Source organism: Lampris incognitus, chromosome 4 (genome assembly GCF_029633865.1).
Source record: "Lampris incognitus isolate fLamInc1 chromosome 4, fLamInc1.hap2, whole genome shotgun sequence".
NCBI lineage: Eukaryota > Metazoa > Chordata > Actinopteri > Lampriformes > Lampridae > Lampris > Lampris incognitus.
In genome coordinates, this window is record NC_079214.1 from 16,669,693 (window position 1) to 16,696,311 (window position 26,619).

General features: G+C 45.0%; 1 protein-coding gene across 1 annotated transcript; it reads right to left on the minus strand.

Moving 5' to 3' along the window:
* Window positions 1-1,314: 1,314 nt before the first annotated feature.
* On the minus strand, window positions 1,315-19,190 carry LOC130111970 (interleukin-18 receptor 1-like). The gene is made up of 10 exons (XM_056279281.1): window positions 19,133-19,190; window positions 17,303-17,549; window positions 14,186-14,342; window positions 13,816-13,963; window positions 13,607-13,672; window positions 13,385-13,508; window positions 11,408-11,550; window positions 2,633-2,776; window positions 2,279-2,431; window positions 1,315-1,682 (listed from the first exon to the last, which is right to left on the minus strand). Exons 1-10 carry the CDS (start codon window positions 19,176-19,178, stop codon window positions 1,315-1,317), a joined length of 1,596 nt encoding a protein of 531 aa, XP_056135256.1. The 5' UTR covers window positions 19,179-19,190.
* Window positions 19,191-26,619: the final 7,429 nt, after the last annotated feature.

Genomic DNA, 26,619 nt, shown 5'->3' on the forward strand with positions numbered 1-26,619 from the left:
GCTGGGCTGCTGTAGGAAGGTGTGAACCATTTCCTGTGCTGCAGAGAGGCCAGGTCTCACTTGCACTATCCTGCTTAGTTCTTTTTACCAGGGGGGTGCCAGAAACTGAATTGGTTCATTTTTTGATAAAGAAAAATGACAATACTGATCTACATGCACCTATAAATTGCATCACAGAGATGCATGATATCATTCTATCACACATTCTGTAATTATATAAAGATGAAGTGAAAACAGGTTTAAGAGTCATCAGTAATTGTCAAGAAAGCACCATAGCAGATAATTTGATGTCAACATATAAAAGGGGCAGATGGGCAACTTTTTCAGCTGCTGCAAAAACATAAAACCCACCAGTATTGGTAGGACCCCACTTATTTCAACTGCAACTTCTTCAGCTGCTGCAAAAACATAAAACCCACCAGCATTGGTAGGACCCCACTTATTTCAACTGCATCAGTTCCTGTTGACCTAGTAAACCCAACCACAATATTCTTACCTATTTCTTCTCGTCTCACTTTCAAATTAATGAAAAAAAAAGATTTGCAAGAACTGAAACAACTCGAGATGATGTCATTTATGTAGGGGGTTTTGCTGTCTGTTTTCACCAGCTTTGGGACGGCTTTTTCTTTTGTCCACCCTGAAAAACCGTGAATATTTCACCAAATCAGACAACCCTCAAAGATGAAATATGCTCTGATCTCTTATCGTATGACAAGTTTTATTGACAGAGGAAGTACAAACATCGATGCATTACTGAAAAGAGGGGACATCTGCTCATAAAGGAAAGGGACTAGTGAAGTCAGAGTAAACAGCTGTTCTAGTTGACATCTGTCTTGTTAGTGCTAAAGACATTTTTTTTTCACAGTATCAAGATAGGGTAGAGCAATTGACAACAACAAATATGACTTCCAAGGCCTAAAATGTGTTGACTCAGCTATGGCAAAAACAAAAACAAAAAACCACAATTTCATATGTATAACCAAACTGCAAAGCCTCAAGGTAGGCCAGTGGGCACAGCTGGAAAATGTTGGTGTTTTGATTTCTGTCATGCCTACTGCATATTTAAGGCAAAAAAAATTCAAAATTTTCTCAGAAACTGTCGTAAAGTACTCAAGTAGGGTGGTTTAATTACTGATTATCATTATCATGTAACACATGACATCAAACTATCGATGTTCGCGCCCACCGTATCGGTGAGTGCCGAGGTTACGTGATTTTTTTTCCATGTCACTTTTGCTTATTAAGTCAAACACTACAAATACAGGCAGTCCATGAAATGTGTATTGTTGACCAAAATACGCCTCACCAGATGAGCTAACACACAGAGTAGCTGTTTAAGGGGGTCTCCATGCTACTTAGCTGCCGTGGGGCCGTTAGGTAATAGCGTAGCTGCCTCCAGAAGGAAGAGGTGAGGGACTGGGAGCCGGGGCCTCGCCAGGTGACGCAGTTCCCCGTCTTGGCGAGGAGACGCAACGTCTCGAGGAAAGAGTTGTCTCGCTGAGGGCCTGAACCTGCCACTTCTGCCTGCTCCGTTTTGATCAGGATCAAATGGGTCTGCCGCTCCACCAACGCTGAATGGATGGCAGTCAGCAGGCCACAACCTGAACCAGGATCTGGGGAACTTGGGATGAGGACTACTCTACGACTCCTCTTGATGCAGCTCAACACTGCCTCCGCTATCGCTGTAACCAACCACAGTTCAGTTTAGTCATAACTTCACAATGTTGCATTCTTTTTGTTTTTTTCCCCCTTTTTATTTTTCTCCCCAATTGTACTAGGCCAATTACCCCACTCTTCTGAGCCATCCCAGTTGCTGCTCCACCCCCTCTGCCGACCCGGGGAGGGCTGAAGACTACCACATGCTTCCTCCGATACATGTGGAGTCACCAGCTGCTTCTTTTCACCTGACAGTGAGGAGTTTTGCCAGGGAGACGTAGCGCGCGGGAGGCTCACGCTATTCCCCCCAGTTCCCCCCCCCCGAAGAGGCGCCCCCCCCAGAGGAGGCGCTAGTGCAGCGACCAGGACACATACCCACATCCGGCTTCCCACCCGCAGACACGGCCAATTGTGTTTGTAGGGACGCCCGACCAAGCCGGAGGTAACACAGGGATTAGAACCAGCAATCCCCATGTTGGTAGGCAACGGAATAGACCGCCACGCCACCCGGACGCCCACAATGTTGCATTCTGATCCCTCAAATGATTCAGTGATATTCTTTTTTTATCGATGACAGTTATATTATTGTGAATATATTCACCAGTTGCGGTGGACTACTGACCTTCTCCTGGTAAGACGTCACGATTGTAGAGACAGAGACTGTAACTGAGCTGCTCTTCCAAAACCTTCTCTATCCACCTCCTTTCATCTTCATTTAGTCCTGCGTCTGTGTCACTATTGTAACACAATATATAGGCATCATAGGTCTTCCCATCTAAAAAACAAGCAATAGTAGGTTTGGTCACTGCCGGCCTGCTATTTAAACGTTGGTAGCTCATGTTGGACATGGCTGTCTACGTGCTGGTTGTAGATACTAGTTAGTGACAATAGGACTGGGGCAGCAGAATCACACCAGCGCTGATAAACAGAATTATTTATTGTGTTGTACATAACAAATGAAACATTAGCTTCCCACCTGAACTGCTGCTGAAGCAACCAAGAGTGTCCCGCAAAAAGAGAGTGATGTCGATTTTCTTCTTCGTATAAATAACTGTGGATGCTACAACCATTACCACCATGATGCCCACAACGCTGAGAACCAGGGAGAAGCGAGGGCGAGCTGTTGGGATATCACAGAGATGTAACGTCCAAACAACAAAGGAACCGTAACGAGAGTAACCGGTCAAGACATGCGTAGGACCGGGACAAAGCAACTTATTCAAGCTCGTTGAAAATGATGCAAACTTTAGAATTCAAAACAGTTTCATTAGTTAAGTAGGATCTGAACATGTAAAAAAATTGTGTTTCTTGCTCATATGATTTGGTTGATTGACTGACTGATTGATTGATTGATCGTGCTGATCACCTGAGAATGATCAATTATAAAGTAGTACTGGATCATTGTACCGGATCATTCGTGTTAGGGTTTCTGTTGGACCTAATGTCAGACAGCATACCCACACCATACACATTTCCGATCCGATGGCTGTTCCACCTCGGCCTACTATCTACTTTTCACAGAACTTTAGAAACCCGAATAATTTAACCACCATAAAACACCCTCCCTCAAATAATTCAGTGACATCGAGCAAAATTAGTATGGATTTACTTAGGGTTCTAGTATTGTGAAAAAGGGGGGAAAGTGCAAATGCAAAAGCGCAGTGTGTAGGCATGTCCCATGTGTTCTCCCCCCCCCAATTACCCCACTCTTCCGAGCCGTCCCGGTCGCTGCTCCACCCTCTCTGCCGATCCGGGGAGGGCTGCATACTACCACACGCCTCCTCCGATACATGTGGAGTCGCCAGCCGCTTCTTTTCGCCTGACAGTGAGGAGTTTCACCAGGAGGACGTAGCGCGTGGGAGGATCAACCAAGTTGCCTTTTATACGGCGCTTTTCTAGCTGCCACAGCCACTCAAAGCGCTTTACATTTCTGGTCAAATCTGAACTTCAGACACCTGTTACAAGCCGTTTTCTGTACCTATTTCGTATGCGTAAGGATCACGATATTCCCCCCCCCCCCTGAACAGGTGCCCCGACCAACCAGAAGAGGCGCTAGTGCAGCGACCAGGACAGGGATGTCATAGGCCGTGTTATAACCCCTTGAGAGATGTCATTAATATTCGCATGTCTGTGCTACGATTGGTTGAGTACGAATACTGTCGTCATACAGAAGCGACGGAGGGTGGTTGCTCGTTGTACTGTCGTCATACAGAAGCGATGGATCAGATAGCTAACGTTAGCCGTCGGCGTCAGAGGGGAAGGCAGCGTGGGTTAGGGTTAGGTGTGACGACAGTATCCACGCTCAACCAATCATAGCCATCTTTCAAGGGGGCAATAAACCGGTAACGTAGGCCGCAGACACGGCCAATACGCCCTCTATCCTTTGTTGGTGGACGTGTCGAAGACTGCTTTCACCATCCGCTATCGAAGGAAAACAAGTGCTTACTCAAATCAAAGGTAAGCCATCTTTATTTAACCTGAGATTGCGGTAAACACTTCACTTCGCATTCGTGTCCGCGATTAACATCGGTAGAGGCTAGTTCCCATCGATGCAGAGAACGGAAACGGAGTAGAGAACGGTCAACTGAGCATGCGCGAAATGCCTCTACCATGCCTCCACACGCCCCGCGTAGCATCCGGGCGCTAGGATTCTAGGAAGACCCACCCCTACTCTGCGTCTGATTAGCTAACTTTAACCCTAACCCCGCCCTAACCCCAACCTTAACCTACCCAAACAACGGAGGCAACGAGTACTTGCGCATGCTCAGTTGACCGTTCTCTGCATCGATGGGAACTAGCCTCTACCGATACATAACTTCCGCATTTCCGTCACGTTACAGATACTGTATCCTGATTGGCTACAGCCTCTACCAGTAACTGTGGTAAGATTAACCCTTAACTTACACACCGCTCGGTCATGTTCAAACTGTAGTTAACCGTTTGTGTGGGTTTTTTTTTTTTTTTTTTGTTTTTTTGCTTTGTTTTCTGTTTTTGGAAATTTGGATATGTTTTTATCTTTTGTGTCACACTGCTGTGGACTGGGTGAAACGAAATTTCGTTTCTTTTGTGTCAAGTACACAATAGAAATGACAATAAATTGTTCTTGTTCTTGGTGGTCCTGTCCACCATGGTGAGAAGGTGAGTGAACCCATGGGAGGGGGGCAGGGGGCGCACCAGGTCCACAATCACATGGTCGAAACGCCTCTCGGACACCAGGGATGGCGCCAAGGGGGCTTTGGTATGACGGTGTACCTTGGAACGCTGGCATGCCACGTAGGAGTCAGCCCAGGACGTCCTTCCTGAGGCCGGGCCAGACAAACTTGGCCCCCATCAGCTTAGTGGATGTCTTCACACCTGGGTGGGAAAGGCCATAGATAACATCAAAAACACGGCACCGCCAGCCTGTGGGCACCATGGGGCGGGACTGGCCCATGGAAACGTTGCAAAGGAGCGTGGTGTTGGCACTGTCAAACACCACATCCACCAACCGCAGCCCCATAGCGGCCGTCCGATAGGCCTGGATGTCCGCGTCAGTGGCTTGGTCTGCAGCCATGGCAGTGTAATCGAGTCCAAAGTGAAGGGACCCTGCCACCGCCCGGGAGAGGCAGTCAGCGACCAAGTTGTCCTTGCCAGCCACGTACCGGATGTCTGTGGTAAACTCCGAGATGGCAGAGAGCTGATGCTGTTGGCACCTGGACCACGGCTCGGAGGTCTTGGCCATGGCAAATGTCAGTGGCTTGTGGCTGATGAAGCCGGTGCAACGTTGGCCTTCCAACAGGAACCTGAAGTGTCGGGTGGCAAGGAAGAGACCCAGGAGCTCCCGGTCAAAAGTGCTGTACTTCCTCTCATTGTCTTTAAGCTGTTTGCTAAAGAAGGCAAGGGGCTGCCAGGTAGGGCAGGGCCCTGACTGCATAGTCAGAGGGGTCAGTTGTGAGGGCAATCAGGGCGGTGGGGGACGAGTGCGCCAGCAAAGCGGCGTTGGCCAGCGCAGCCTTGGAGTCGTCGAAAGCTTCGTCCATCGCCAGGGACCAGTCTACCTTGCCCTTGGCTTCCTTGCCTCGCAGGGCCTCGTACAAGGGCCGCATGCGGTGAGCTGCGCAGGGAATGAATCTATTATAAAAGTTCACCAGGCCAAGAAACTCCTGATGGGACTTCACAGTGCGGGGGCGTAGGAAACTGGCATCGGCGTCCAGTCTGGTGGGAAGCGGAACGGCTCCCTGCGGGGAGACATGGTGGCCGAGGAAGTCGATGGACGACAGGCCGAACTGGCACTTGGCTGGGTCGACTATGAGTCCATGTGCACTGAGCCGCTCGAACAACTGCCAGAGGTGCGTCAGGGGCACCCCCGCGGACGCGCTGGCCACGAGAATGTCGTCCAAGTAAACAAACAAGAACGGCATATCCTGTAGCACAGCCGCTGGAACGTCTGCGCTGCCCCCTTGAGGCTGAAGGGCATCCGCAGGAACTTGAAGTCCAAAACGGTGTGATGACCACTGTCTTGGTCACGTCCCAAGGGTGGACCGGTACCTGGTGGTAGCCCCGCACCAAATCCATTTTGGAAAAGATGGTGGCCCCCGACAGGTGGGCGGAGAAGTCCTGTATGTGCGGTACAGGGTTGTGGCGTTGTTCAGGCGACGAAAATCGCTGCAGGGACGCCAACCGTCATCAGCCTTAGAAACCATGTGCAGGGGGGAGGCCCACGGGCTGTCCGAGTGGCGCACGATACCGAGGCGTTCCATGGTGGCAAACTCCTCCCTGGTGATCGTGAGCTTAGCAGAGTCGAGGCGCCGAGCACGTGCATAGACCGGGGGGCTGTCAATAGCAATATTGTGCTCCATGCCATGCTTGGCCACCGCTGATGAGAACGTAGGTGTGGTGAGGTCAGGGAACTCTACGAGCAGGCATTGATACGTGAGCATGTTTGACAGGCTGAGACATGCAACAGTCAGCTTTGCTCCTGGAAAGCCTCAAGAAAGTGTGTTCAGCCAACACCAATCCGCAAGATGATTTGGCAAAATTTTATATTGGATGCCCTTCCTGACCCAACCACTTACCATATGGATGGGGGCACAGGTAAAGCGTTGGAAGCCATCCCTGTATTCATGGACTTGCGCCCATGCCTGTCGCCATCAAGTCTGCTAAAGAGATACCCACCCCAAACCGCACCTATCCGAATGCAACAGTATTTATAAGTTTAGATGTATCATTGTTTAAAGAGGATTGGAAGAAAAGCAACACAGTTAAATCCATTGGTGGAATCCTGTCTAATGATGAAACAGGAAGTGAAACAGACAGTGATGCAGAAAATGACAACTGTATCCCAGAGCCCCTTACAAGCCTTTTCCAAGTTGCATTTTTTATAGCGCTTTCATAGCTGCAACTGCCATAAGGATGAATGATGAGGAACTTGCAGAACACAGCAAACAGCTTTACAAGGATTACGTTGAAACAAATGACCAGAAATCATATGACAAGTATTGTCATATGATTAACAATGTATGTCAGCTGACACAACAGCAGGCTGTATCATCAGTGTGGATGCTCCACAGAGCTGGCAGAATCACTGTTTCAAAATGTCACCAAGTATCAAGGATGCTGGAAGGCAAGTCACTTGTTAAAAGCATTAGGCAGTATAACGCACAATTCCATTCAAAGTACACAGACTGGACGGGAAATGGAGCCAATTGCTTAAAAGAGATTTGAAGTTGTGGAATCAGGAAATCATGAAAATTTCAAAAGGTACTGAAGTAGGATTGCAGATAAATGCTGAAACTCAATACCTAGGGGCATCTCCTGATGGATTAGTTAGCTGGAACTGCCATGGGACAGGGGTATTGGAGATAAAGTGCCCCTACGCTTATATAGATGGCCTGAGTGGTTGGGATAATGATCCAAATTTCCCCATTCAAGCTGATAACTTGTTAATGAAGAAGGATCATCAGTGTTACAGCAAGATCCAACTTCAAATGGACATCTGTGATGTCCAGTTTGGATATTTATTTGTATACTCCTCAGCAAACAATCAAGGTCTACTTAGCATGGTTGGTAGAAATTAGGATTTTATTCAAACATTAAAGTCAGTTCTTTTGGGAAAGTTTTTCAAGTTGTCAGCAGAAAGATGGATATCAGCTACATCAATGATAGTTATTTTGCTTATGTACGAGACCTGAATTTGGCCCATTGATTGCTTGTGACAGTGAATTTTGTACCACAGAATGGTTTCACTACTCCTGTGTTAATATTACAAGAGCTCCAAAAGGAAAATGGTATTGCAATAACTGTAGAAAGTCTAAGAATAAAAAAAATGAACAATGTTAAGGGTTATGTTTATTCACTCTTAGCATTATGCTCATTTACAAGTGTAGATAATTTGAGATCATCAACAATCAGTTTTTTGAATAATTCTTAAGAATTCCTTGAGAAGTCTTTGACGCTAATGTACACAAGACCTGTGCTGTACTTAAACATCATACACCTTATTTCTTTGAATGCCCCTAATGTTAGGTGAGGTTTGTTTTGCATTTGAATATTTCTTAACAAAAGTCTTTGGTATTCACAAATTGAAAATGCATTCAAAACATTTTATACAGTTAATTGTCATTTCTCCAAAGTAAAGTATTAAAAAAAAAAAGGTGTTGTAGTGACCTACTTGCAGGTTAGATATTCACCATGCAGGCCAAAGACGGTCCCTTTAAGACAGTGGGCGGGGGTTAGCAAGGGATATTGTTGGTAGACACAAGGCTGAGGTTTTTAGCAGAACGAACTGCTGACTTAGAGTTTGTTGGAGGAAATAAACGACCCCGCAGCTGTGTGGTCGAAAGGAGAAGTGGTCTTGTTTCCTTTCTTTCATCCTCCACAGTGTCATATTCAATCAGGGTCAATATTTACCCCTGTTGAAATATTATCAAGATATTGTTATTATAAAATAATGTCTTTTTATATCAACAAACAATACTTCTATTCAGATTAACTGCAGCTGATATGACAGTCATTGCATTGTCTAGTAAGTCAACTTGCAAAATATTTTGAATGATTTGAAACTTCTTCAGTTGACTTATAACTCTCTCTATATGTATCCTCACATTTGAAAGACATCGTGATTCATCCACATCTCTGGCTGGCAGTTGACTTTTTCCTTTTGTGAATTTAGGGATCTTGGGAAAAGCACCCTTTTTGCACCCCCCCCTTCTTTATTGGATAAGCACCCATTTTGGTTTGAAGCTTGCAAAGACTTCTCTCTTTTTGCTTGTATTACTTGGTATCGGGCCTGTCTTTTTATCTTCCTCTCAGCTATAGCTTTGTTCAACACGTCTCTTATGTCTGTAGGGACGCCCGACCAAGCCGGAGGTAACGCAGGGCTTCGAACCAGCGATCCCCCGTGTTGGTAGGCAATGGAATAGACTGCTAAGCTACCTGGATGCCCAGCATATCCCAAATGTTTTTGATAAATGTTTGACCAGAGACAGCCCTGGGACAGTGCAATACGGTTGATGAAGAGGTTGGATTAGGATGAATACATTATAAAGAGGTGGAGTTTGGGCGGGCTTCAACTTGGCCAATCAAATCAGCTCCTCTCAAACCCTTTAAATATGCCGTGGTGCAGTGTACTATAATTTTGCTGATGGATGAAGAGCGAAGCCCAACAGAACGTTTAAATAGATGCATGAAATCCGGTGGCGGTCAATTCTTTCCCTGCACCACCGCCGTCTTCCATTTGTTTACTCCATCCCTACAAATTGTGACAAAACAAAAATTTTGTAATTTGAAGCAGCACGCAAGAAGCTCATTATTGAACAGTCTGAGTGACATAACTTACAAATTGCCTTCAGCGTTTGCTCACCATGCGCAAGCCTGCAGAAATTTACAATATCAAATCAAATCAAATCCATTTCATTTGTATAGCCGAATATCACAAATGACAAATTTGCCTCAGTGGGCTTAACAGCAACACAGTAGAAACAATAGATTTGTCTAGAGTCTGACAAAATTGGAGATCTCCGCCTAACAATATCAGGGGACTTCTAAATGCAAGATAGGCCCAATCCCAATGCCCCCCCCCCAAGGCCTAAACCCTGAACGCTCACAGATTTAATTGACGTCACCCATTACGTGCTTGAGTGTGAGAGGCTGCAATGGCTTGACATGGTATAAATAGGAATGGGACAGCACTTTGCGACATATCACGTTAGCTTGATGACGCCAAAACAGGTACTATTATGGGTTTGGGACTTTTTATTTTATATTTTTTTCACGTGCAAATTGCCGTGCATATGAAACCGATCGCCGGTTTCCGTTGTTATGCAACCGTGCTGGGTTCGGTCATTATCACATGCAGCAACAGCCTCGGCCTCTCTCCACTGCATTTCTCTGGCTCGAATACGTATTGTAGTGAATTCAGGGGGCAGCCGGGCCGGACCGTCACAGCCGGGATGCGAACTCGGATTTCCCGCACCGCGGGCGACAACGTTAACCAGTCGACTAAAGGGTCCGACCCCTTAGCCAAGGGCTAAGCGAGCCTATTTATCCGTGATCGTTACATTGCCTCCTTCCTTCGGGATTCGGGTCCCCGTGCATCGCCACAGCCAGGACGCGAACCTTGGGCTCCCGCACCACGGGCAACTACGTTAACCAGTCGACTAAAGGGTCCGACCCCTTAGCCAAGGGCTACCGAGCCTATTTATTCGTGATCGTTACATTTACATTGTTACATCCCACTTCTGACACCAATGTAGTGAATTCAGGGGGGCAGTCCGGGAACCGCCACAGCCGAGACGCGAACCCGTGTCTCCCGCACCACGGGCGACAACGTTAACTAGTCGACTAAAGGGTCCGACCCGTTAGCCAAGGGCTACCGAGCCTATTCGTCCGTGATCGTTACAATATGGTTGAATATCCGAGTATGCCAAAACACTGTAAAACGTATCCTCGTCCATAAGATCCTCTGCATTCATATTTCGGGATGCCATTTTCGCTGTTGGAAACATAGTTGGTTTGCAATACAAGCGAAGACAACAAGGACTGTTTTACTATGTTATTCATTCTTGTTGCTTTACCGACTGAACACAGTATAAATTGTTGTTCATTCCTTAGTTAATAGCTCTGAATGTGTTCACTGTGTTAAACATGTGTTCCCGTCAATCTCATGTTTTTTGGACATGCCTATATGTCTCCAGCACGATATACAGTTCCCCATGTAGACATGTTCTTCCCGTCGACCTCCTCATGACCAAGTCGAGGTCATGAGGTCGAGGGTGATCAAGCAAACCTGTCATTCGCTACCTCAACAGATGTTAACCTCATTAACAGCAATCTTGTACACACAGACACGCACACACAAATGCGCCTCTCTCATCCTGATCGGTGAGAGTTGCAAGGCATTGCTACTTGAATGCATGACTTGAAACAGCTCTCCTATTCTGCAGAATAAATGTCAATTGACTCAATAGCCACTGTGTCTTAAGTGGATTTTAAGACTTGTCTCACTCTTTGCTCGATAAGGGAGAAATCCACAGCACTGTCTGTCTGTCTGTCTGTCATGGCTACCAGGTCCATGCCACCCAGTTTTCCCTATGTCTCCTTGTATTCCTTCCCTGCTTGCTCGATGGCGCTCCAGCACCCCCACCCCATGCTTCCCCTTGCTCTAATAAACCCATCTCATTCTTTTACCTTCTGTCTGTCTACGTTTGGGTCCACTCAATAGATCACGGTACTATCTATCAATCAGGCTACTTTAATTGCCTTACATACGTACCCCTTTGGACAAGGGAGACGGTAACTTTGGAATTCAGTGAGGGGGATTCCAACTGACAGGTGTAGTTGTCAGACAGATGCTCTTCTGTTACTTCTTTGAAGGTTAGAGATGCTGTGGTCAATATTTGTCCATCTTTTTTATTTCTGAAGAGAATGGGAGAGGAGAATAGAGATGTTTCTGGCATATGTGCACTCTTGTACTTGTGTTACTGGTGTTGTAGGTAAAATGGGTATGGCAACTTTACCAACACAGGAGCCAGATATAATTTATCAGTCTGTGTGTACATATGCATATATTCAATGCCACATATTTACAAACCCCAATTCCAATGAAGTTGGGACGTTGTGTAAAACGTGAATAAAAACAGAATACAATGATTTGCAAATCCTTTTCGACCTATATTCAATTGAATACACTACAAAAAGACAAGATATTTGATGTTCAAACTGATAAACTTTATTGTTTTTTGCAAATATTCACTCATTTTGAATTTGATGCCTGCAACACGTTCCAAAGAAGCTGGGACAGGGCAACAAAAGACTGGGAAAGTTGAGGAATGCTCAAAAAACACCTGTTTGGAACATTCCACAGGTGAACAGGTTAATTGGAAACAGGTGAGTGTCATGATTGGGTATAAAAGGAGCATCCCCGAAAGGCTCAGTCGTTCACAAGCAAGGATGGGGCGAGGTTCACGACTTTGTGAACAGCTGCGTAAGCAAATAGTCCAACAGTTTAAGAACAACATTTCTCGACGTACAATTGCAAGGAATTTAGGGATTTCATCATCTACAGTCCATAATATCATCAAAAGATTCAGAGAATCCGGAGAAATCTCTGCACGTAAGCGGTAAGGCCGAAACCAACATTGAATGCCCATGACCTTCGACCCCTCAGTTGGCACTGCATTAAAAACCGACATCATTCTGTAAAGGATATTACCACGTGGGCTCAGCAACACTTCGGAAAACCATCGTCAGTTAACACAGTTCGTCGCTACATCTACAAGTGCAAGTTAAAACTCTCCCATGCAAAGCGAAAGCCATATATCAACAACACCCAGAAACACCGCCGGCTTCTCTGGGCCCGAGCTCATCTGAGACGGACTGACGCAAAGTGGAAAAGTGTGCTGTGGTCTGACGAGTCCACATTTCAAATTGTTTTTGGAAATCATGGACGTCGTGTCCTCCGGGCTAAAGAGGAAAAGGACCATCTAGATTGTTATCAGCGCAAAGTCCAAAAGCCAGCATCTGTGATGGTATGGGGGTGTGTTAGTGCCCATGGCATCATGGGTAACTTGCACATCTGTGAAGGCACCATTAATGCTGAGAGGTACATACAGGTTTTGGAGCAACATATGCTGCCATCCAAGCGGCGTCTTTTTTAGGGACGTCCCTGCTTATTTCAGCAAGACAATGCCAACCCACATCCTGCACGTGTTACAACAGCGTGGCTTCGTAGTAAGAGTGCGGGTACTAGACTGGCCTGCCTGCAGTCCAGACCTGTCTCCCATTGAAAATGTGTGGCGCATTATGAAGCGCAGAATACGACAATGGAGACCCCGGACTGTTGAGCAGCTGGAGTCGTACATCAAGCAAGAATGGGAAAGAATTCCACCTACAAAGCTTCAACAATTAAGTGTCCTCAGTTCCCAAATGCTTATTGAGCGTTGTTAAAAGAATAGGTGATGTAACACAGGGGTAAACATGCCCCTGTCCCAGCTTCTTTGGAATGTGTTGCAGGCATCAAATTCAAAATGAGTGAATATTTGCAAAAAAACTATAAAGTTTATCAGTTTGAACATTAAATATCTTGTCTTTGTAGTGTATTCAATTGAATATAGGTCGAAAAGGATTTGCAAATCATTGTATTCTGTTTTTATTTACGTTTTACACAACGTCCCAACTTCATTGGAATTGGGGTTTGTATTTATATGTGTGTTGTGTGTGCTCAGATAGTGCATGCTTGCAATGTGCTTACTCTTCAATGATGCTGTACACGGGCTCATGCTTGCTGTCACTCACATATGACTCCCTCTTAAGCCAGTATATCTCCTCAAGCTCCGTAAACAAAACAGCTTCACATTTAATCACCAGTTCTGAACCTAGAAAAAGCAAGAGTTGAAATAAAGGCTTTTAATAACCCTTTTAAAGTCATTTTAGGGCAAAGCTTTAAGTCACACACAATGACAGGGAAGCTCACCTATGTCTACCTGAAATATCGTTCCTGCATGTGGTAAACTGATCACAGGATTTTGTCCCGAATCTTCTGCTCAGCACACAGAGAGAAAGCAGGTCACAGTTTAGAACACTTTATTTAGGCCCTTCTATGGCATGAGCATTAAAAAAAAAAGGATGTCAATATTTACTGCTCAATATTTAAAAAAAATAAAAAACATGTTAATTTCTCACCATCACGAACTTCCAGCACTGTCATGCGGGTAAGGTTATACAGCTGGCCACCGTACAAGTAAGACGTGGTGCAAGTATATACACCCTTGTCCTTCATATCGACCCTTCGGATGTAACCATGAAATGAAGTAGGCAGTGACCCAGGATGCTGCAAGAAATAAAACATTCAAAATTCATAAAGCATACTTTAAAAACCTTTGCTGCATCACCAGCGGCGGCAACAGTCTTGTAGGGATGAGTATGATATTTATGATTCAAATTTTCTGCTACACCACAAGTAATTAATGTTATGTTACAGTAACATGGAAGTAATTAAAATGAAGTACATTTTACAGTTTTTCTCCGACAGAAATCATGATTAATACAATACCTTTTGCCATTTAGTGCTGTTGTGGTAAAGTGAAGAGATATTTAAATGCGTTGGGCATTTCAATTGTAAGGGTTGTCCTTGAAAATGTTGTACAGTGTAGTTGGTCATCTTTTGTGTGACTTTCAAATCAAATGATGAAGCATTTCTGCCAGCATTCCTGTTAAGTTTGAGACAAGGACATAAGGAAGCTTTTACTTTTACGCTTACATTTTAAACACTTCACTGACATTGTGCTGACATCTTTGCAGCAGTGTAACAACAAAGGAAATATTAGAAATACAGCAAAGGGTTGGTTTGAGAGCTAAGGTCCCGGCGCAAATCTGAATTTTTCACATGCAGAAAATTATCATCAAAATCTCTGTTCAGCGAGAAAAGCCAGCTTAAATACAATCACAGAAACTTCATCCATAAATTGTAATAATAGTCCATGACAGTAATTACGCTGTTCATTATGATGAAGTGTGCTATGCCAGACATTAACATTCTTTTGTTGGACAATGTTGAACCAAAATATAATATGAAAACTTAAGTCTGTAATCGTATTTTAAATAGAATTATTAGGTTACAAATATTATGAATATCTTAGGAAGACATGCTATTTGCAAATGTAAGCTATAGGAAGGGAAACAAAGGTTATGTATTATAACTCTAGTTCTATGATCAAAAGGTTCATCCTCTAACGAGGTTTTATTCCTTAACCAATTACATAAGTGATTCAGTGCACTGAAACTAAAACGTACATACTCGGCCAATCAGGATTAGCATACTCTTCCCTTTGAAGTTCTGTCCATAAAATAGATTCAGGACTGTTTTCAGTATCCACCCAGTCTTCAGCAACCAGTAGAAAAGAAGGGTCAATGGTTAGGGGCTCTGCCAGTAATCATAGAACTGGGGTTACAAAACATAACCTTTGTTCTTTGTTTGGTTCGCGTGGGTTTCACCCATGACATTTGTCCCCCTGTTACACAGACACAATGATCCAAGATTGTGTGCTTGCCATGTAGAGTGGCTAGTACCCCCAGTTCAAACATTCAATGAGCAGTAGCAACATTGTAGCAACATTTCACTCACTCTACTGCCATAAGAGAAGATGGGGAACCAAACTGGATCCCAGCTGACTGGGTATAAAGCACCACCTCTAGCACAGATCTGGGGGAAGTACCAAATGAGACACACTGTCTATTAACCTAAGCTTACAACTAGCTGTGGTACAGTCTCAACTCCATCGAACAAACCATCACCTTAGCGTGGACCAGAAGAGAGTAATGACTGGACAGTCAGCCAAAAGATGCACCAATTTCTAATATGCATTCCATTAAAGAGTGGGAAGGTCAGAGAGGTTTTGTGCCCAATGGGTCAGACCCAAAGAAAATCCCTGGTCATCCAGGAAAAAAAATTCCACTCTACCCTACTGCCACAGAAGGGGGACAGCAGCCCAGCAGCTCAAATATACTCTACAGGTCCACTGTGCCCATGGTCAATATGGAACTGGAAAGGATCCAGAAATGTCCCATAGGAAGAAGCGCCCCACTGAGAGCTCCCACTAGGGGGCTGACAGGCCCACCATTGGTGAATGTTGCCCGACTCTCCTGACATCTGGTCAGGGACAAATGAACATCTTGAAAACTGACATGTATGAGGTAACCCTCCCCAGCAGTACTCACTGGAGAAGAGTCTGAGGGCTCGACCATTGACCAAATGCCCTGAGGGCTGTGGGAGGCAGGGTGAGTCGGCAGTAGTTGTGACACTTTAAGTCCAAACCCAGCTAAGAAGAGCACCTCTGCATGCATCCCATGTGAAGGAGCCCCTGGAAAACGACTGAGTGAGCCACTGCCATTAGGTCCAGAAGACATTTGACAGTCAGTGCAGTGACTGACCGTGCCCACTGCACCTCCATGCTTTTACCCATAATCACTGCTCTGCTCTCTTGTGTTCAGAGAGCCAATCAATATGCAATGGCAGAGTTTAACGCCACACTCAGGTACAGTACCTGCCGGCTGGGATTGATGGAGGGGGGGGGGGGTTGATGGGATGGGATATGCTTTTTCCTGAAAAGCAAAAAAGAAGAATTTCTTTTGTCAGGAAGCAGTCCTGATGTGAAAGCATCTTTCAGGTCAATAGCCACGAACCAGTTGACTGGCTGGACCAGTTCCTGCAATCTCCTAAGAGTTAACATGGGAAAAGACATTTGAGCAATAAACTTCTTCAAGGGGCATTGTTCAAAATTTGGCCACACATCTTTGGTTTTCTTTGGAAAGAAACTAGCCGGAGTGTAGCCCTCTTTTCCTGTCCTCCTTCAGAACAATAGAAATGGCCTGCTTTGCTGTTAGTTCCTGAATTTTGCTAGAGAGTGCGTTGTATTCTTTCTGAGAAGAAACAAACCCATTTATCCCAGTAAATGGAGGTGGGATGCAACGGAACTGAAGCAAGTGGCCCAGTTTTAAAATGCAGCCCATCCACTCCGTTAACATGAAAGAACATTGCGACTCTGGATAATAAATTGTTAGAGGGCAAGCAGATAGTTGTGGTGCCAAAGCCAGAAATTGCGGGCTGTTTTGGCCCTCACTCCCCACAGTTTGCCTGGACTGTCTAATTTCAAGCTGTAGTTCGACAGACGTGCCCATCCATGGGGGACCTGGACAAAAAAGGCCATAAATTGGCAGCAAGCTGATGCCTCCCAGGCATCAGTTTCGTAAGTGCTGCCTGTACCTCCACGTTCCTCCTACTTTTGTATGAGACAGAAACATGAGAAGGAGAAAATAGCTGCTTTGTTACCCGAACTTGTTGGGTTTCACCAATGTCCACAGAGGCTGCATAAGGGCGTAATGTGTAAGAGCGCCATTCTATGCCGCTTTTATAGACCAGACATCAAAGAGAAAGCGTAGGCTCACCCTGATTAGCAAAGTATGTACATGTAACTTTTCAGTGTGCCGAACCAAATAGATCAGTGGTTAGAGACCTGTTAGCGGGCGAAGCCTGTGTGAAATAGAACTGGCATCATCAGTGTTTTGAGAAATCCTGGAGGAGATTTAATATAGCTGACATTTTAATCTATTTTAGTTCAGTTTGCTCAGTATGAATATAGATCACCAGCCTCACACAAGACCCAAGACTCACCAAGTACATGAGTAATTCCCCTGATGATTAATGGAAGCTTTCAGAATGACGAGATTACTCCCATGGATCAGCACAGACATATCCCTCTCCTCAACAGATGACTCATTTTTCACAGCCATCCTCTTGTTAGAGGAAGTGGTCCAGGTCACAATGGCACTATGATCTTGGCGGAGAGGGCACAACAGCAACGCCATCTCCCCCTCTTTGACATTCATAGATGTTCTCCTGGCCTTCATCAGGCATGCATCTGTAATTAACAAAATTCGTTTAATCTAACTGTTGATCACGAAACATACTCAAGTGGTGGCCGAAAATGGGTTAAAGAGGCCAACCAACCATCTTTACAAAAATTTACACACTCATTGAAATCTGGGCATTGGAAACATTAGTGGGGTTACCACATTCTTGTTCTCATATGACTATCAGCCCTCAAGTTGGCCTCTGACAGGGATCAAGGTCACGGGGAGTAACTCCTGATGCAAAATGAGTCATGAGTGATAAAGATCTGTAGTAAAGAGCATATCTGAAATAATACTTCATGTACCTAAGAGAGATAAGAATACTGATTTCCTATATTACACACACACACACCCACACACACACGCACACACTGTTAAGTGACAGGCAAACCACAGCATGCCCCAGGGACTATGGGAAGGCTGGCAGGACCCTGAGCAACACCAATGGTCAGGCAGAGTAAAATTGGGCTGATTCATTACCTCATGCACCTGCTACGTCCCTAAGAATTGTGGGTCAACTCACAATTGACCTCCTTACCTGGCTATTCAAGCCGGACAGTCTTTTCCCAGCTGTCACTGCTGGCCCCCAAACAAATACTGCCTTCAGGCAGCTGTTTGGGTGTTTTACGCTGAAACTGTGGAACTGGTCCATTCTTTAGGGAGGCACTAGTTTGTTGTGCCTCCCTAAATTTCCCCTCGATTTCCCCTCAGGGATAAATAAAGTATTCAGATTCGGATTCGGATTCGGATTGATTGAGAAGAAACGAACCCAGCCACTGAGGATGCACAAGCCAGTGCATCCTTAGTGCCGGTCCCAAGCCCGGACAAATGGGGAGGGTTGCGTCAGGAAGGGCATCCGGCATAAAATCTTTGCCAAATCAAATATGCGGATCATAAATTACGGATGATCCGCTGTGGCGACCCCTAACGGGAGAAGCCGAAAGTAGTAGTAGATTGATTGAGAAGAAACCGGTAGCAACTGTGCCAGAGTTGAAACTCCTGGATTGATATGACCTGTGCCCCCTTCCTCCAGACCAAACCTGTCTCACCCAGTGTACTTCCCCAGAAGCCAAGCAGAGACCTGTCCCCCCCCACCGAACGGTCGCCCAGTCGAGAAGGAAACTAATTTCAAGTTTTGCCTGTTTCTTAATAAGATATATTTCTTTAGTTTGACATTCAAAGTGTGTCATTGGTTTGCCAAAATGCAAGCAGAAAGTCCCCACCCTGTATATAAGTAAACACTACCCTCAAAAGACCATGACACCAAGGACTAAAACACCATCGAAACGTAAAAAAATCATGCAATTCTTATCATGTTATTGACATACAGTGTGATGACACGTTTCTTGTCAGTTCGGTGTGTTTGTATTTGAGTTTACTTGCCATGGCATTAATTGGGTGCTGGACAACAATCTGAAATTCACAAAATAATCTAAACTTACAGTGAACATGGCTTGGGCTGGACACGCCATAGCCTACCTCTGAACACATTTTCAATTTGAATGTTTCTCATCTACATGAAGTATCAAATGGCCATTTAGGATAAGATTTTTCTCACATTTGGGATTAAACGAAACGAAAATGATCTTACCTTGTAATAAAGTTGAGAGGAAGCACAGGTGCACCAGCAGCTTCATGATGGACTTGTTAAAATCAAGGCTCTTGGAAGGAAAATTGAATGTCCTTCGTCAACATGCATTTAGAATTTCCCTTTGTTGAGAACCGCCCCTTAAATTTCATAACCACCCACTTCTGTCAGGAGGTGCTTCTTTGAATTTCAATGGAACCCCCCCCCCACACCCACACACCCACATGCACACACACAAACATTTGTACAGAGGCAGGAACTTGAGTATTTGAAATGTATTCATTGCCATCATGCCATCATTTAAACAATGAAAAGCTGAGAAAAGAAAGTGAAAGGACGGTGTCAGGTCCAGGAAGGGCAATGTAAATAAATTCATGGAAAATGATATTTATTGGCTCCCTCTCAAACAGTCCGGTAAGGCTGGGGGTAGTCACCATATTTGTGCCAGGAAGTTTTTCCAAGGTGGACTAGTGCCATACACATTTTTATATACCTTTACGGCAACTGAAGAAGCATGCACAATTCAATTAATCAAAACAATAGTTGATGTAATTATACTTATTAATTACAGAATTCTATTAATTGAGTATTTTGATAGTTATTGATAGCCTAGTCAATATCCTTTAATGTAATTAAGTTAAATTGCCTATCAATATATATATATATATATATATATATATATATATATATATATATATATTTTAGTAACAATGTTTAAGGATCAAAATAAAGAGGAAAAAATTTACAGAGTAAAAAAAACTGTATCCATAGTAGCTGAGAGTAAGAGACAGACACTCCCAAGGGAAAAACAAATAATAGTGGACTGAACCCCCTCCCCCCCAATAAAACAAAACTGTACATTGTATAAGCAACCATCAATTTCTACTAACCTCCAAAGCTGGCTTGCTCCAGGTCTGATGTTACCGGGTGTGGAGGGGTGCGGGAGGGGGGAGAGCCCTTCTTTTAAGGTAGTCCCTTACGGACACAGCTATGCCTGACCATGCCTGCACAGTGGCAGGCTTGGCTCTATTGAGTCATGCTGTTGTGCACTCAAGAGACACTATGCTCTGGTAGGACGCCATCCAGCACTGAATTAAAGGAAGTTTGGGATTAAACCACAGTGTCAGCATGGTCTTTTTTGCTGCAGGCCTGCCATCATTAGTCTTCGCTGATTTAAACTGAGAGACAGAGACGAATCATCATTGCTCAGACAAAGGCAGGGATCAGGCAATATTGTTGATCCTAATAACTCTGACAACAGTGACACAACCTGTGCCCAAAAATCTCTGATCAGTGAGCAGTCTCAAAACTTATGCATTGTTGTGCCCAGCAACTGAGCCTGGCAGTGAGTACAGTTAAGACTGGTAATTAGTTTCATTTTTTTTTCTACATTTATTTCTGATTTTTCCCTTTTTTCTCCCAATTTAGTGGCCAATCGATCCCTATTTTAATTCAAACACCCACCCTCGTACTGCATCTCTCCGGCCGGCAGTCTCGAAGGAGACCGCCTCCCCACTTTCGTGACAAGGCGACTCCAGGCCGAACCACTGTTTTTTCCGACACACACAGAGACGCATTCACGTGACGAACACAAGTCGACTCCGTCCCCCTCCCGAAGACAGCGTTGCCAATGATTGCTGCTTCATCGAGTCCTGCCATAGTCGGATCTGACGAGACCGGGGCGCGAACCCCAGTCTCCAGTGGGCAACTGCATCAACACAAAGCCGATGCTTAGACTACTACACCACCGCGGACTGCAATTAGTTTCATTTTAAGATATTTGGGAATCATCCAATAGTGTATAAGCTGATGCGCAAGAGTTTTAGAGGTACTGCTTACGTTAGACTATATCGTTTCCCAATTTGGTTCAATACCGACAATGCGGAGTTCCCTGGCCCACACCCCTTCAACTGCCAGTGTCTTAATAGATGGATCAAGCAGAGAGTTATATATATATATGCATCACTGTCCCCCGAGAACCCCGCCCAGGACCGATCCAGCCCTCCATAGGGTGCTCCGGCAAAGGCCCATTCCAAGGCACCTCATATGTTTTCACTGCAGATCTCAGTCTCAAGTAAAAAAAGAAAGAGGTGCCCGGTAAATCGGATTCCTCCCTAACATCTTGGAATAAACAGAGTCCAGCATTGTTAAATATATCACTGAAAGTCAGAAACACCTTTTTGTGACCATGAGGGAAATGTAAAAGGCTGCCCACCTGAGTGAAGGTGATAGTTATTCCATAATGGAGAGGTGTGATGAAATAAATCTATTTTGCCCATCATCAGTTCCACTTTTTTCCATACATCAATAGAATTGGTTACAATGCTCCCGTATCATAGATGAATGGTTTTGCGCCCCCTACGTGTATATAATAAGTCTTCCAGACGGTGTGGCTTCACGCGTGTTGCCTCCATAGCCCACCAAGGGACCTCAGATTCCTGGTTTCTCCAAACATCCATCCATTATCTGAACCGCTTATCCTGCTCTCAGGGTCGCTGGAGCCTATCCCAGCAGTCATTGGGCGGCAGGTGGGGAGACACCCTGGACAGGCCGCCAGGCCATCACAGGGCCGACCCCCCCCCTCCCCACACACACACACCCATTCATTCCTAGGGACAATTTAGTACGGCCATTGACAAGGTAAGTCATTGAGTAAGGCATACTCTTATGTGTAAAAAAAAAGTTTATAAATGAGATTTTATAGATTGAGCATCAGACAGGGGGCAGGATATTATAAGTAGAAACTTCCTCCTGCTCCTTTTCGAACATGTAACGTTTGTTTGTTGCTGTGTTTAAAATAACTACATTTGCTTCCTATGTTTGAAATAAATACCTACCTACCTACCTGAAGGAATAGGCTTTAACTCTGCCATTGCGAATGCGCCAGAGAGCCACTAAGCTGAACCCAACCAGGAAGGATCTCAGCGCTGCTGAGGAGGAGGGGGAGGAGGAGGAGCTGCGTTGGGTGCCCCTGTAGAGCCGTCAAGCTGCGGGGAGACAATGCAAGGAGGGCACCGATAACGTAACGCACTGATGGAGGGGCAAAAAGTTCTCATCCAAAACATTAGGTGGGTAGATGCACCCTAATACAAGTTTGGTATCATTAACAGAGAGCAGCACAGACAAGTCAACCATCATTGTCATGACCATTCTCCATGACCGCAAGCTGTGATTTCCTTCCCGCTATAATCAGGACACCTCTTAGCTCTAGTTGACGCGCGTGAACGAGCTGTAATTTTGTAGCGCTTGTTCTGGAACCGCGGCACGTCCTCCGCCCTCAGGCGTGTCTGCATGATAAACCAGAGCGCTAGAAACACGTTTGCGGTGTAAACACTCCGGGCAACGTGTGCTCTTAATGGGCGAGTCCAGACCTCGAACTTTCCAGCTGTTGGCCATTTAAGTGGTGGTGTAGCAAAATAACGCGTAAACAGGGCGCCCGGGCAACGTGGCGGTCTATTCCGTTGCCTACCAACACGGGGGTCGGTAGTTTGAATCCCCGTGTTACCTCCGGCTTGGTCGGGCGTCTCTACAGACACAGCTGGCCGTGCCTGCCGCAGGGGAAGCCGCATATGAAGTGTAGGGTAATTGGCCAATTACAATTGGGGAAGAAAAACAAAACATGTAAACAGTCCACTTTATATGAGTAGGAAAGAAAAGACGTAAACTGAGAATATGACTCTTAATAGCTAATGGCCGCACAGTACATTTAACATAGACAAACGGAGAGTTTAACAGCAGAGCTATATACAAACGGGCAAGCCGCCAGGTCCTTGTGACGCTTACGGTTTCATGGAACAAGCACTGCGTCATCCGGATGGCGCGCGTACTGCAAAGCCACGCCTGACAACCCCTCCCATGTCTCACGACGTTCAACAAACAATAGAAAACAAACAGAAGAAGAAACCCCCCCCCCCACAGAAGAGCTGCTGAAAATGGCACAATACACACAAAGTACACAAAGAGCTTCGGTACTGTGGGCTATTCAGTCCATGATGTAAAACACACAACAGAACATCATAAATATCAACTGTCGTGGCAAATATTTAATTCCACTCTGACATTAAATGAGGAGCGAGACAAAAATCTTACAGTATTGTCACACGATATGTTCAATGAACAGAGCTCAGACGCCGGTGCTCCGTACAGTACAATACTACAGTACAGTCTCTTATAGGGCAGTTGTCTGTTCTCCCCCTCCTTATCTCATATCTTCCAGCTCTCATCCCACCAAGGCCATTTCTCAGAATAGTGCGTACAGACTTGCTACACTCCGAGTCTCCCACACATTCTTCTGCTATCATCCATTATCCGAACTGCCCATCCTGCTCTCAGGGTTGCGGGGCCAGAAGATGCTCTATAAGATCACCTTTTTTCTGTTACACAGCGACTTCAAGCATCCATCTAATAATGTAAAATAAAGTTAAACATGGTCTAGGTCATACATGGTGAAAGATTAAAAGTAAGCAAACATCAAATATGAATTGTCCTCACAATCCCTCCTCTTTTGATTACTTTTAATCACTAACAAGTCGCCTGGATAAAGCATCAAAAGAAAGCATAACAATGGATCTATCTCTTGAGGAACATCTTTACCTCACACAGAATGACTGTGAGGCCTGTCTGTCAGCTGTGGGTCAACTGAAATGCATCAGATTTACATCAAAACACTCCATGTAAACTCAGCAGTCAGACAGAAGTCACAATTATCCCATGTCCTCTTGAGCCAAACATCTCATCCTACTCCTGACTAGGAAAAGACCAGTGTTGACATTTGGGAAAAACTTATGTGGATGCTCCAAATTCATCTACAACACAACCTAGTCCCCAGTATGTTATGTTCCCCGTTAAAAGGTCCAGGGGATGAGGGGAAGTAACAAAGAAAATAAAAAAGTGTCCCCGGAGAATAAGAAAGGTGGGAGACGGAACCAGGTGTAAAAACAAACAGATTTATTAACAAAACCTAACCCTAAGTCAATATATACACACAAAAGGCAACTAAAAACGCTGGCTCTCAACTAACCAGGCTTGGATAACAAACAAACTCCGATCAAACCAAAAAAGAAACAATAACAAGTTTCACGCTCTGTCTCAAGGAGTAATGGGTATCGACACAAGAGCTCGCTCTCTGGTTGACAACAATGGCCCACTGGCCGTCTTCTCACTCACTCACTCTCTCACTCACACTCACTCACTCACACTCACTCACACTCACTCACACTCACACACACTCACACACACTCTGGCTGCCAACAATGGCCCACTGGCACTGTTGGGCGTCTCTCTCCAAGGCTTATACCCAGCTGATGAGGACTGGAATCACCTGGGCTCAGTCAGCAGCTCCACAGGAGATGGGGCATTACCCGGAGAGGGAAAATTACAGACACACGGCACTAGGGCCGTAACAGTAACGTTGAACAATGAATAAATGATGAAACAATAAATGAGAGATATATTCATAACACACACACATGTAGACTGGTTACAAATGAACTAACTAAGCATCAACATAAGGAAAGGAAAAGAAACCAATAACTTCAAATAAAGGTAAGGGTCTTGGGGAACGACTCTATTAAATGAAGTGACTGTAGACACTTGCTATAAGTCCTCATTATCATCATGATCACATGGTGGAACACAGGGATCAGGAAAATGTTGAACTTGTACAGCATTAAGTACAGTCTTAATACAATATTTACGGATCACACAATCATACAAGCAATGATGAAAACAATGACAAAAAAAATACAAAACAAAACAGAAGAATACCCACAATCAGTGTGCGAATGAATGAGGCCGAACATTCCCGACAACGGATCCCGCCCATGAACAGTATGTGAATATCTTTTACCCCTTGTTCAGTATCATGTTTCAATCCTGATATTTCAGCATCATTGCTAGTAACACATGTACAGCATTCAGTGGAGATCGCCTTACATACACCTCCCTGTGAGGCTAACAAGATCCAACACCATCCTATTTTCAGTTGCTACGCGTCCAGCATCATCTAAGCATCTCGCCATTGCCGTGACGGCAGCTGTAGAGATGTTCATGTGACGTTCTAACACAGTAGAGAGGGACTCGATCTCTCCCTGAGCTGCATATATACCATACGAGGAAACAGCTATACTATGCCTGATCACCACACATCAGATAGCTCTTCTCAGGCAATACCGGTTGCTTACTGAATGTTATCTTTACTATCTTATTACAACGAGTAGTGTCTGCAGTAATTTCATAACTGGGGTCCTGTACACACAAAGAAATGTCAGGCGGGGCCTGCACACGCAGAACAGGCCAAGTGAATGAACAGTTGCAAGCCGACGCCTAGTGGAGAATATAGGCCGAGAGCAAGTCTACACAGTGAAACCTAAAAAGGCCAACTGTATTTGCAAATTCCATGGGGCTGAATACAGCCCAGCTACAATACGATAGGTGTATTCTGATTCAGTCACACACTCTCAGAAACTGAAGTACAGAAGAGGTACACTTCTGTGCTCATGGGTACATTACAGCAACAGAGGTGCAATATTGTACTTTGAAGGATCACATGTGCATCTTTCCATAAGCTGAAAGGTAACAAAGGTACTTAAAAGACAATGAGGTACAATTACATGGGTACATTGTTGTACTTATTTGTACCCACTTAAGTACACAGTGGTGCTTGTGTTTCTTAGTGTGCAGGCTTACATTCCATATCGTTATTGTAGCCGACAATGGTGTGATATATAATTATTTTACTGCTACACCTAATGCTCCGACAGTATTAATATAGCTACCACTCAATTTCAGGGGGCACTTGAAATTCATTTTGTTTTATTACTGAAACCTTAGCTCTGGAGTCAACCAAAACGTAATTAGTTTTGTTGTTGTTGTTCTTTTTAGTGCCATTTCTAAAATCATCTCAGGTAAATTCTCAGTTGTGCTCACCTTTGTCATGTTGAATACGCTTTGGCTGTCACGTGTTAATGTATGTGTGTGTGGTGTCGGGGTGCATTCACCAGACTCTGGACTCTCCCCCGTCCCCGCCGCCAGTCACGCTCCATCTTCGGTGTACACACCGCATGTGCCCTGTGGGTCCAGGTCTCTTTCTTGGTTCGGTACAGTCTTTTGCCCAATGATCAGGGGCTCCACAGTTCCAACAACCCTTGTCTAGAGGGCCTGCATTACGGGGTCCTCTACTTGGAGCTCGGCCTCTGATCCAAGGGGGACCGCCGCGCCCTCTGCTGCTCCCTCTGTCCCTGCCGGGGCTCTGCTGAGTCTGGAACTGTGCCAGCTGCGCCATTTGAAGCTCGCCAGTCAGCCGAGCTTTGGTTCCTTGTGCTTTTGTCACTGAGGGTTTCATGTTGTTTCAACATGGAAGGCATGCTCTTAAACGGCAGCCGGACATTCATCCGTACTTCATAACTCGTGAAAACGATGGACCAGTTACGATTAAGAAACAGCATATCGTGTGTTTAAACTCGATTTAAATTTCTTCTTTTTTTTTAATT